Source organism: Lygodium microphyllum, chromosome 8 (genome assembly GCF_053477565.2).
Source record: "Lygodium microphyllum isolate KBCC chromosome 8, Lygodium_microphyllum_v1.1.10, whole genome shotgun sequence".
NCBI classification, from domain to species: Eukaryota; Viridiplantae; Streptophyta; class Polypodiopsida; order Schizaeales; family Lygodiaceae; genus Lygodium; species Lygodium microphyllum.
In genome coordinates, this window is record NC_141142.1 from 103,917,462 (window position 1) to 103,931,082 (window position 13,621).

Consider the following 13,621-nt stretch of genomic DNA (forward strand, 5'->3'; position numbering starts at 1 on the left):
CAGTAGTAGAAATTTCAGCATTTGATGTATTAAAAGAAAAGATGACTTCGGATCCCGTACTTGTGTTGCTTGATCTCAAGAATTCATTTGTTGTGCATTGTGATGTACGTGGAAACAACATGGGGGATGTTCTAATGCAAGATAGCCGTGTGGTTGCTTATTAGAGTCGTGTTCTCCGTGGTGCAGAGAGGAATTTGTAGGTCTATGGGAAAGAACTCTTGGGTGTAATTCATGCACTTTCTACATGGAAACATTATCTTTTAGGAGTTGATTTCACAGTGCAGATAGGCCACTAGACTTTGCGCTACTTTTTGGCTCAGACGAAGTTATCTGAGAAGCATATGTGGTGGGCAAAATTTTTGTCTATGTTTCACTTTCAGATTGTGTAGATAGATGGCAAAAAGAATGTAGTGGTGGCTGATGCATTGTTACATAAGCCTTATTTATTGGCTATCAATATGGTTTATCACACTAACTTGGATGCCATGAAGGATTAGTATACTGCTGATTTTGACTTTGGAAATGTCTTTGATCAGCTTTGCAATGGCCAAAAGCATCATCATTTTGTACTTTGAGAGGGCTTTCTGATGATGCATGGACGACTTTGTGTCACAAAGCAGTTGAGGGCCAAGGTAGTGATTGAGAGTCATGCTCCTTCTTATGTGGGTCATAAAGGTATTGACGTCATAGTTAAGGCAGTTGAACACTTCTTTTATTGGCTAGCTTTGAGGCATGATGCTGAACAGTTTGTTAAGACATGCCTAGCGTGCTAGAAAGTTAAGTATGAAAGGCAAAAAATGTCGGGTTTATTGCAGCCCTTGCCTATTCTTGATAGGCCTTGGTAAAGCATTGCTATGGATTTTATCTTTGAGCCTCCACGCATACCTATAGGGAATGATGGAATATGGACTATCAGATGTAGGTTCAGTAAGTAAGCCCACTTCATGTGCTTTGCACTTTGTAGAGGGGTATTATGTATTGCCGTGTTTTGAAAAGGCACAGCTGAAAAAGATGAAGGGCAAAGAGAGCAATTGTATCCAAAGCTGTCTATGAGATACTATGGCCTATTTTAAGTCTTGGAGAGGATCATTGATGCATGCTATAGGCTGAAATTGCCTCCACATTGGCGGATACACAATGCCTTTCATGTGAGCTTGCTTAGGTCTTTTCATGGTGATGTGCTAGAGGATGTATCTGTTGAAATTCAGCCTAAGGTTAAAGAGCTCAATGAAATACTGGTACTAAAGTAGATTTTGGCACACAAAGAGCAGAAGATTAGGGTGAAGGTTTCGAGAAGGTACTTGGCGAAGTTTCACAATTATTCACCAATCAATGCCAAATGGATGGAGGATGACTTGGCAGACCATCCTCAGTCTTGTAGCTTTACTTTGATGCTTTCCAGTTAGAGCTGACTTTAGTTTGGACTCAATTTGGTTTAGCAGAGCAGGGGTCTAGATTATTACCTGATGCTTGTGAGGGAGCTAGCACCTCTACTCCTTAGTGGTGGACAGCTCTAGATGTAGTGGATCTTAGATGTATTCAGTATATATTCAGGGTACTGTAGCTAATAGTATGTTTGCCAGGAGATCACTATTCAATGTACTAGTCACTATGTTTGGTATATACATGGGTATGGTTTTCATTGCAGCTTTGAAACTATACATTTGCATTGATTAATGATCATTGGGGGCTTAGTAACGAATGTTGATTTTCAGTGTATGATCATTAATATTCAGTGGTACTCAAGTGGTTTTGTGGACAACATCATATGTTATGATGCCGTTGATGCTTTAGCCATAGTTTATGCTTGGTTTATGTTATGCTATGGTTTGATTTTGCGATATGAGTTGAGCTCATGAGAAATAGACATGTCACATGGTAATCTGGCAATGGTTTTCAGATTCTTTGCGAGTCTTATGTTATGTTATGTTGGCTAGTAATTTTTAGCATGTGTTGGGCATAGGGAATGGTTGAGCAATAATGTGCAACATCGTGTTAACTATGATGACTTGTGGAAATTCGAGTTTACTATTTTGCTTTTGATGCATCTGGTTATGCAATCGAGGACGATTGCAAGGATTTTAAAGAGGAAGGTTGTCACAAGGACATGTAGTTTTGAAACCTCACTTAACATGTGGATTAATTTTTAATCACATGGTTAAGTAAATGTTGCATATGTGCTAGGATTAGAGTAAATTTAGGAGCATGAGACCTAAGGAAATCATGGGATGTTAAAGGCAAAAGTTGCTATAAGTTATGCTGCACGGGTACTTGGTGGTATCTGGTGCCAGTTGTTGGCCTAGGTCATTAATTTGGTCCTAAGTGTTAGTTGGTGACACTAGAGAAGTGACATTTAATGGTACTTAACGCCAATTTGATGGTCAAGGATAGCGCAAAGACACTCGGCAATGGAAGTTGCCTAGCTAATTTAATTGTTGGCCAATCAGATTATTTTTTTGGGCACCAAAATAATTATTAGATTAATTTTCAGTCTTTAAGGACTGAAAATTATTATTTAATTATGGATGATGCTGGAAAAATCATTTGAGAAGGCCACCATTTGGCAAACCTGCCCATGAAGACTAGTGGGAGGTTGAAGAAGAGGAAAAACATGACCATTCTGTTGTGAATTGTGGGAGTTGTTGGAGCTGATTGGGATTGTTTTTCCTCCTTTTTTTTGCAGGAAAGAGTAGGTTGATTTTCAGGTGACAGCTCTTGGGGACCCCCAAACTGCAGGTGATAACTTCTGGGCTGCTAGGGGCAACATTTATTGGAGGTGACATCAAGGGGAGGGTTCCCAATAGCAGATGACAACATCTACATGCTGTTAAGACAAGGCGACAACAGTAATGACTGATTTTCTTCAATTCTTCGCAAAGAAAGTCTAATTTTTCTCTCTCCTTAACATTCTCTCTTACCTCCAAGCCTTTCTACAATATTGCTTTGAAGAATCATCAAAGGTTGAGAAATTTCAGATTTCTTTGCTCTAAATCCTAATTTGCAGAGAAGGAATTAGGGTTTAGTAGCAGTGTCGGCAAGTGTGTCCGAAATTGGAAGTTTCGAGACTTGGATTCAATAGGGCTGAAGTTGTTTTCTATCTATCAAATTCAAGTGGAGGAACCAGCAAATCATTGAATTCGGGGCATTCTCCATCTCATCAAAGCAGGTGAAGGCCAATTGATTGCCTAAATCAAGGGGCAAATCAAATTGAAGACTTGCTGGTCATTTTGGATAGCAAGGGGAGTTGGAATATTGAAAGGGATTTGGAAAATCCCATTGCACATCAACTTCTTCCTCAATTAAAGAAATACAGAAAGGGGTGCCAGTTTTGGGGCCAACAGGAAGTCCATTGTCCAAGATTGTGAGTTAATTTGCATTTCTTAGTTTTGTAATAAATGTTGTTGCTGTAACTAAGTTGTAATCAGGGAATTACCTCCATCCATGGAAGAAAGGTTGGTTTTATTAACTTCGATTTGGAGAATCCTAAATGCCCATATTGTGGAAAGGGGACACATCCAGAGGAGAAATGTTGGAAGAAGTACCCTCACTTTCGTCCGGGATCGAAGGATGAACCTAAAACATGTGAGCCTTTTACTTCTACTCTAGCGGTTATCCATGAGTGAGTGTCTCTTCATATTGTTGAGTTGGAGGAGCCTTTTTTAGTGGTTGCCTCATTTTCTGAGAGGCCTTGGCTGGTTGATAGTAGAGCTTCTAGTCATACGACTCCACAAGGTGATTTGTTGTAGGATCTACGTCCTTCTAAGGGTTCAGTCATTGTTAGTGATATTGTAACGGTACCTATTTGTGGTGTTGGTACTTTGCCTTTGTTTCCCAATAGTGCTTTGAGCTCCCTTTCACAGGCCCTGTATGTTTCGGACTTGGGCTTCCCACTACTTTCAATTTATAGCCTTACTAGGCTTGGTACCTTGGTTATCTTCATTGAGTAGGCCGTTTGTATTGAGGATTCTTCTAGAGGGACTGGTATCACAACATGTTGGTAGGAGAGTGGGCTTTATAGGTTCAATTTCCCTTCTCATTTGCAGGGTTCTCTGAGGTAGTTGTCTATTGCTATACCCGTTCCCGCTTGTTCACCATCTATTCCATAGGTTCCTTCCCACCTCCTATCCCGTCCTGCATGGGTTCCCTTGTACCCTCCATTTCTTTTGGGGGGGGGGGGGGGGGAATCTCGGCGATGCAATTGTGGATTTCTTGGGCCCTACTGTTTTGGAAGGGGTTTCCCAAAATCGTGAGGAGCTTCGTCATCGGTAGTCTACATCGACGGACTTCATCAACATTGCAACTCCTCTTACCACCCGTCTCTTCCTTGGCCGTATGCCACATCTATGATTTGAGACGGGGTGCTAGTAGTCATGTTTGTTATGCCTCGTCATCTCTTGCTTTTGTGGGCCTCAATTTGAGTTAGACAAGGACTTAAGAAGCTCTAACCTATCTATCACTTGTTTTGATGGTGGAGGTAGCTCATTCTAGAGTACTTAGTTTATTACCTTTCAATGCGTTTTCTCCTCCAACTAGGATTTTTTGTGCATTTCTTGGGAAGTTGTTGCTTTTCGCATTCTATGTATACCTGCCAGACATTGTCATTGACATTTGGGATTTTTGTAGGGTCACCCCTATTTTTTTGGCATTTTATTCTTCATTGATCAAAATTTATTGCTTGTTGCCAGCATTTATGACTTCCCTTGATGTAGGTCGGCCATATTTGGGCATTTTTGGCTATATATAGCTTGCCCCTCCCATCATTCAATCATCTTCCTTCATCTTCCTTCATCTCCGTCATCTTCCTTCATCTCCGGTGTTGTTGTCATCATCAGCTTGATCTCGTGCCCTCACTAACGTTGTGGGCTGCGCATAGGGATTGATCAGTCTCCTTCCGCTTTCTTGTTTTTATCAGTATTCTTTCTTGTTCAGGGGGGCAGATTTCATTCTTCTTTTCTTGTAGTCTCTCTTTGTTCGCTGTTCCTTTCCATTGCACACTCTCACAATGCATGCTGAAAATTATTCCCTTTGTGCATGCATACTAGCACCATGCCCATGTACAGACTATTGAACTAGAGCACCATATGTACATTGGGCTACTACCCATTAAATGGTATAGATTGAGGCTCCTGCCTATGTGCACTTCTAGCATGTCTAGAATGCGAATGCCTCTTCTTGCACCTTAACTTTTAAGGTCCAAGCATTACATAAGAATATTTTGGGTGTTGAGCAACTGTTGCCAATACATTCATTGCATTTATCAATTGCACTTGAAGCATTGCATTTGTGTCATCTTCCTTTTGTGATTCAGAAGTTTCATTAGAAGGAGATACATTCACTTGTGTAGTATCAGCTGCATTAGTGTGCTGCTGTCCAACATTGACATAACCATCAATTGATCTTGCACTATGCAATGATTGCTCCTCAACAAAGGGCAATTAGTTGTCACCACTTGCATCTCGTTCCATGTGAGACATCTTTGGTGCATTCATCAATTGCACTTGAAGCATTGCATTTGTGTCATCTTCCTTTTGTGATTTGGAAATTTCATTAGAAGAAGATACATTCACTTGTGTAGTATCAGCTGCATTAGTGTGCTGCTGTCCAACATTGACATAACCATCAATTGATCTTGTACTATGCAACGATTGCTCCTCAACAAAGGGCAATTAGTTGTCACTACTTGCATCTCGTTCCGTGTGAGACATCTTTGGTGAATTTCTAGAAATTCATTAGAATTATGGTAAGCTAGAACTTGCACATGCAACTCCGAACAACCACAACTCACCCCCTTAGGAAAGATGGTGATATTTGAGGAATTGAACCATGGGTTTGGCACATAAATTTGATCTATAGGGTAGTGAACATAAGCTTACAACACACACACATAAACCCTAATCTTGGACATGCATTTGCCTTGAGATTTGATGCTAAATTTAATGCTTTTAGTGGTTGCAAAATCAGACTTGCATGTCTGAGTACATTTGCCTGAATGTCTGCTCCAAATCTTTCAATGATTTGGTGATCCAAAACAAGGAGCTAATGGTGGTTGGAATGTCATTAGCATGCAATTACACACCCAAAATGTTTGAGTTCTGCAAACCCTAGCTACCGATTTGATGTAAACAAGAGACTAACTCTTTTGTACTGTAAAACATAGCTTGCATAGCCCGAGAGAGAGAGAGAGAGAGAGAGAGAGAGAGAGAGAGAGAGAGAGAGAGAAAGAAATATTAATGTCTACATAAGGCCAATGTGGCCTATGAGACAAAATCCGGAGTACATCTATGGCTAATGTCATCTCATTAGTAAGGTAAATATAACATTACAAATAAGTGGGTGGCCTATGAAACAATACTGAAAATAACTATACAGTGGGACTATACTAGGGTTGTGTGTAGTGTTGTTCCATCGATAGGAAAGAAAAGGAAAGGAAAGGAGAACGAGATCTGATAGAACCATGTACAAGAGTGTGGTGGAGACTATGGGATGTAGCTGATCTCAAGATCTGCACATGATCTCAGCTATGATGCGGTCCCTAGCTGCTTCATTGATATGCTTGGTGGTGAGTCATGAGGACGTGAAAATTTGATGCTTTGCTTATGTTTAATTGACATTTGATTAAAGGATTAATCAAATGTACAATTAAAAGATGCACATGTCAGGTGCAAGCTACTTTTTCACAGTTGACGGCCGAAGGACCCTGTGAAAAAGATGGGTGTCAAAGGCAAAAGTTGTAACAAGTTACACTTGTTAGATTCTAGGTGAACTTTGGTGTTAGTTTGCCCCTAGGACCATTAATTGGCCATTAAGTGTCAGTGGTGACACTAGGGACTAGGCATTAATTAATGGATTAATGCTTGTCCAAGGGTCAATTAATGCATGGGACCACTTTGGGTTGCAAATGGCCTACCCAATTAATTTTTGGATGGGCAAGGTCAATTTTTTGGGCATGGATTAAGGGCTGAATTAATTTTCAGAATTAATTAATTCTGAAAATCAATTAAATGGCTGGAAATTGTTGAAAATGGATTAAGAAAGCTGCCACTTGGCAAAACTTTCCCATGCAAGTGGAGGAAAGACTAAATAGGGCTGAAAGGAGAGGGAAATCTCGTTTTTTCATTTTGGAGTTGTTGAAAAGAGGTGTTGGACTGTTGCTGCCAGCTTTTGGGGCCATTTCCCAGCCATTGGAGACCATTTTGGTGATGGAGATTGCATATTCTTGACCTTGGGAAACTGGCAATTGCTGCTGATGCACTTTCTCTTGAAGATCATAGTCTTTGGTGCTCCTATTGTTGTTGGTGCATCCGTTTGGGGCTAGTACAGCAGGGCAGCAGCTGATTTTGATCAGTTCTTTGTGACAAATCTCAGAATTTTCTCTCTCTACAACATTCTCTCATCTCCTTTAGCCTATGCTCAGCCATTCTCAGCAATTCTTTGCCATTCGTAGGAGATCTCAGTCATTTTTGGTGGGCTGATCTGTAATTTCTGCAGTAAACCCTAATTTACGGCAGAAATCAGGGTTTAGCAGCCACCTTGGGATCCGTGCCAGATAATGGGATGTGGGGTGGAGGGCTTACTCCTAATCATGCGTGCTATCATCATGATCAGTGGCCTTTCCGTGCTATCCCAACCATTATAATAATCCCTCTCTACTCCAATTTGATCAATGAGTGGGCTAAGATGCTTGTGGTACAAGCTGCAACCCCATACACGTGCTCCATATAGTAATGTAGGTGTGACTAGGGTGTCAAACAACCAGAGTTTGGTGTGGGATCCTGGAACTGTATGTGAGCACATTGACTCTCGAGTGCCCCTAATGCTGCGTATCCACGTGTCTGACGTGCCTTTGATGCCCCTCTCAACGAAAAACGTGGGCCAAAGAAGGTGACTCCGAAGTAGACATATTTCCTCAGATGCTCCAGTATGTCTCCCCCAAATGTGAAGTGGTACAAAGATCTAGTCACCCATGCTGTTGAAGTATTGAAAACCATGGTTTTGTTCTTCCCAAGGTTTACTGTGAGGTCTTTATCTCTACAGAAGATGTGCAAAGCATCTAGATGGCACTGCAATCCCTTCGGTGAACTTGAAATGAGAACAATATCATCTGCATATAGTAATATCAGTATCAACACCCTTGCCAGGCTGGCTCCAGCTCCTCCTCGGTCTATGTAATCAGACACTTCATCTATGTATAGACCAAACAATGTGGGTGAAAGTGGACATCCTTGTTTCACTCCTATGGTATTGTCAATCCTCTTTGATAGCCCCCCAGGTGCTCGTACATGACCTGTCACTGCCTCATATAATGCATAGACACCCCATCGTATACCCTCTGGTACTCCAATGTTCTGCATTCTCTGCATGATGCATGTACGAGGCACTGTATCAAAAGCTTTGCGAAAGTCTACAAAGCAACAATATATAATCTTGTCTTAGGCTCGTCGACCTTCCTCAATAATGGCTCTTAAGTGTGAGAATATGGTCCAGTGTGGTATATCCTTGTCTAAAACCTGCCTATCCTTGTGCTCTCTTGCATTGCATTTCAGCCCACTCACTGAGTTCATGCTCCAATATAGATCCATATATCTTGGCCAAAGTATGATCGATCATGATAGTCCTGTAGCTGCTAGGAATTAGGGAATCACCACTTCTTCCATTTTGTAATCTATAAATTGCATCCCTAACCATTTTCCATGTGAAGAAAGACCACTGTGTTGGCCTACAAGCTTGTGGGGGATGCATAGATGGCTGTCTTGGCGGGTCATACAATTGTCTCCCATAGTCAAGCCAAGCATTTGGTGATGTAATCTGTATGGAAGAATGTCTTTTATGAAACATCTTCCATTCACTCTTGCTATCTCGCCCCAAAAATAGTTGATATATCTCTGCTTCTGCTTTCGCCAAGTAGTCTCGTTTCTTCTTCCGCACAAGGTGTTTGAAGAACGCCTTTGCTTGGCGATGTTTCTGAGTGCCTAGCTCCACTTCTCTCTGTAAGCGAGCTCAGGTGACTCTATACTCATCATCATACCGGCTACTTTGGGGAGTAGTAGATTGTGTGGGTCTACATCGAGGCAAGGTGTGTGGGAATGCATACATGACTGATCCATGTATGTAAACTGGTCTGCAGAGAACCATTGTAGATGTGTGAGGTGTCTTCTGTAAAGTAGTATTTGGGATGTTTAGGGAGGCATAGTGTTTCATGTTTCATATGTACACAAGAGAGCATGAGTGTTAAAATAGCATGATCTGTTGCTATGCCAATTGGTCTCTTAGATATCTTAAAGTTTTGGATGTCTGTTATCAACGCTGGTGAGCCTATCAAGTAGTCCACAGTACTTGCTCCTCCTTTGTGATTCCAACATGTCAAATTGTCAGATCCTGGCCATTGTGGCAGACCATTAAAGATGGCTAGTCTATGTGCACTTCCCAAAGTCAATAAGTGTGTCCCATAGATACTCACTTCTTTATCCTAGGCTCTCCTACGTAGGCCTATTTCATCTATATCGATCTTTTTGAACATGGCATTATCATGCATATAAAAGCCACTCTATCTATCTCCAGTGCATGCATTGAAATCTCCTACTAATAATATGTTCCTCATAAAGTACATCAAAGGGAGATCCATCTCGTGTGGCATAGGTAGAATTTGCAGGAGGAAAGTAGCATATTGCGATGAATATATTCCGTGGTCTTCCTGCATGTATCCTAATCCATAAATATCGTGCATCATCATCTCTTTTCATTACTTGCACTATCCCTTTGAGGTACTCCTACTCCCGGTATAGTATGACCACACCTCCAAAACCCTTAGTACTTCCTGGTTTTCTAGCTGTTGGATGAAATGCACTTTCCCACCTGTATCCCTGCACATCTGGTAGTCGGCTACCTTTACATTGGTGTGCTTTTGTGTACATTGCTATATCTATGTTTCAGAAGCTATCTTCAAAGTAACCAGCATCGAAGCGTAGGGCTCCATTACAATTCCATATTGACATCCGAAGTGTCTCATAGACCTTGTATTGTCATGAAGTCCTTTTGTTAGTGATGATGACTCGTCCATCCCTATAAACAGCCCACTTTCCCTCTATGCGAACCTCCAATACCTTGGGCATATGTTCTCTGCGATGCGCTATTTGTGCTGGGGTAAGGTCCTTATCCAAATAAATCTTCTAACCCTTGAGGGCTCTCCTCTTGGAGAAGAAAGGAGAAGAACAAGATTGATTTCTGGTTGTCCAGCAGCTCATGATGGCTACAAAATGCTCTCCTCTTCTTGTTCATTGTAAGAAACCAGCAAGCACGCATCTCCTTTTGCTGTTACAGCTTTCCAAACACACAAGAATCGGAGATAGAGTGCCCCAAATAGCCAAGATCAAGTTTCCAAACGAATAGCCAATTGCTCCATAATCAAAAAAGTAGGATAAGGGCTAATGAATGACTTGATCATTAATCAAAAGAGGTGCTCATTGGACCAAACTTAAGCTCATGGCCTGCATTATAACTTTTCAATGTAATTCAATTCGAAGGTGCAAACTTTCAATTTAATGAAAGTTTCACATTGCACCTTGTTCCTTTTGCTGTATCCTTGTACCACATAGCCTATATACTTGTCCACTGCATGCTTTAGTGTCAAATCTTCACTGCTAGTGCAATCGTCATTGTGCTAAGAGCTAGGGGTACCTGAATTAGAATTCATTTAAATTAAACCATTAAGCCCATTTGTCATTTTGATTAAAGATACCTATTGCTACTCAAGAAATGTAGGTGATTATGTAGATGGTATTAACTTCTTTGCATGAGAGTCTTACTCAATGTTGCTTCTAAGGGGTTTTTGGAAATTGTGAAACCTTACTCTAATAAGCAGTTTTTGAGATCAAGTAACGTGTGCATTAAAGTTTATAGCTGCTTTCTCTCTTAAAGAAGGTCAATAGGGCTTTTACTGTATCAAGTGCAAATGCTGATAATCTCTAGACTGAACACTTGCTGAACTGTTAAACATAGCTAGTGGTTGCTACTGACAAGTGTGAAAGTGAACAAAGGACGGCAAGCTTTTATGTACTTACAAAATTGGTCATTTAATGGATAATTTTGTGGTTTGGTTGCGCTTCCATGTCTCTAATCTCTGTGAGCATCTATAAACTTTCCAGTTTTGCTTAAAAGTTTTGAGTCATTAATGAAGCCTTAGCTTTTTTAAATATATAGTATTCCAAGAGTTAAACAGACCTATTTAGCATGTTAAGGTGTTTCCATAGTATGCCACCTGCATGAAGAAACATTCATGTAAAAGCTCTGGGTTACTGTAGCGTAGCTTCAGGTTTTCCTCATAAATCATTTTATCTAGGATCCGTATGGATCAGGATGCTTGCAGATCTATCTTATTGGTTTCAAAACATTCCAAGTGTAGTTGAAAATTCTGTCACATTTTGTGGAATTTTAGGAGCATAATCTGGGTCTTACTAGTGTGCCTTGAAAGAGGCCAAAAGGTGGATAGTAATGGGTTTTTGTTTGAAGTGGTTAGAATCCCTTTTAAGTTTAAAGCATCATGGGCCTATCAAGTTCTTCTTGTATTGCTTGCTGCCATTTGAATTTCATTTAAGATCTATAGGCTGATCTAATTGTGTATCCAGATAAAAGAAAAAGAAGGCACAATGCTTTTTGATGGTGTACCAATATTCCAGGTATATGTATTACTCTATTGTACAATCATGTCAAACAATTTTGTGGAGCTTTTTATGTTGTTAGAACATGTATTTGTTCATTTTTAGAAATGAGATTAGTGTTTAGAAAGGCCGAGACTCACACTTACCAGCTTGACCCTTATTTAATGCACCTAAGGTGTGTCTATACATATGTATGCTAACCACTTTTCAGAGGCGAGATCCATTGTTTGGGCAGCCTTCAACTTCAACAGAAGCTTTGTCTGTTCATTATCAATGTAGGGCTGGTTGACAAAAGTCACCCATGCATGGCGCCGTCTACACTATGTTGGGAATTAGGCTGGTTGGATATCTGGTCATAAATATAAGTTAATACTCTCTTTTTCTTACACCTTTATAAGACTCCCTTTAGGCATTTTGGGCCTCTGTTTGGATAAAAAATTTGATATTTGCCTCAGCCTTATAAACCAACCCTGATTCTGGATGCTTGAAATCATTGAAAGATTGGAAGTTGGACAAAATTCCATCGATTTTTCTTTGAGTAACTTAAGGATATCGTTCAAATCTTTCTTTGGATAACTGTAATCACATTGTTTCTTGAGTTGAACGTGCTGATCTTGCTAATTGAGTCAAGATATGTTGAAATCTTTGAAATGAGGGACTATAGTGCATAGCTGGCTATGTAGAAAACAAATTGTCCCTTAAGCAGGAAATTTCTCATGGAGAACCATAATGGTTTTGGCAATAAGAAAAATTATTGCTTCTTTATGCCTCGCTTGTTTGCATGTTTGTTAGAGAAATGGCTCACCTGCTTCAATTTGGCTTAAACCTTACTTACTTCTAGGTTGGTTGTTTACTTGCTTGTCTTATTTAGCGCATGCATGCATGTATATGTGCATACACACATATGTGGGCATGTTGGATCTTTTGGGGGGGGAGGTGTGTGTGTGTGTGTGTTCATGTTTCCTGTGAGGGAACACCATCCTCTTCTCAACCACCATGTGCCCTTTCCATGCCATCACAATGTGCCCCCCTTTTGACTTCCTAGTTCCACCTCCTTGGTTGCTTCCACCATTGCAAAGCACTGCATCTGCAACTGTGGTTGATGATGGCTGTAAAATCAAGTTTCTTTAGTTGAATTGGAAGAAGACCTACCATTACATGTGTTCAAGATGATGAGACTACCTAGAGAAATTTCGTGGAAAAAACAGGTGGCCCAACAGAGAGCCATGAGGAGTTTATAGGATCATTTCCTGAGAAGGACTGCAGATGTGCTGTTTATGATTATGGTGTTGTGAGAGTACACTTTCTTGAGGATAGACACACTCTATGAAGATATCTGTGCCTGCAAAAAAGGGGGACTTGGTTGGTATTGTTCCTGACACTAGTCTCTCTGATCATGTTGTCGATTCAGTTAATTCTTGACAGGATAGATGGCCATTCTGCAGTGTTGGGATCCATGGTTACCTTTATTTTGATGCTGAACTTACAGAACATGTCTAACAGATTGGGGGAGCCAGACGTTTCTCACATGGTGGGGGAGCCAGAGATCTAGATGAGAGTTTTTTAGGAGATCAATCTTTTTTCAAAGAGGCCTTGAGGTGGAGAGAGAGCCCCTTGGAGAGAGAGGGAAACCACAGTATCTTTGGCAGCTCTTTAGCAAGAGGAGAGACGTCCACTATGTAGGTGATTTACTGATAGAATGTATGTTGCTGTAGTGCCGATTGATGCATGAAGGAATCTAGATCAAAGTATGCGAGAGCTTCCTTCTGGGCTTAGGTAGAAGACATAGTGAATAGGGATTTTTTTTGCACTACAGGGCCAAGATTTTAGACAATCTAGACAAGGACTCAGGAGACCTCTAAACTATGAGAGAGATAGGGAGACAGTTCACTGGAGCACGAGGAGGGTTGTTAGTGACATTCTGAGTAAACACTTGATGGCAGTTGTCACAGAGGATGAACTTGCAA

The 13,621-nt window shown here is 40.7% G+C and overlaps 1 protein-coding gene across 2 annotated transcripts in view; it reads left to right on the forward strand.

Annotated features, from left to right (window-relative positions):
• Positions 1 to 13,621, forward strand: part of LOC148032688 (protein TIC 22, chloroplastic-like) — a 116,713-nt gene that overhangs the window by 71,719 nt on the left and 31,373 nt on the right. For both annotated transcript variants that reach the window (XM_087683317.1, XM_087683316.1), the window contains exon 4: positions 11,622 to 11,672. In XM_087683317.1, the coding sequence (XP_087539443.1) occupies positions 11,622 to 11,672 (51 nt within the window). The remainder of the gene's footprint in view (positions 1 to 11,621; positions 11,673 to 13,621) is intronic.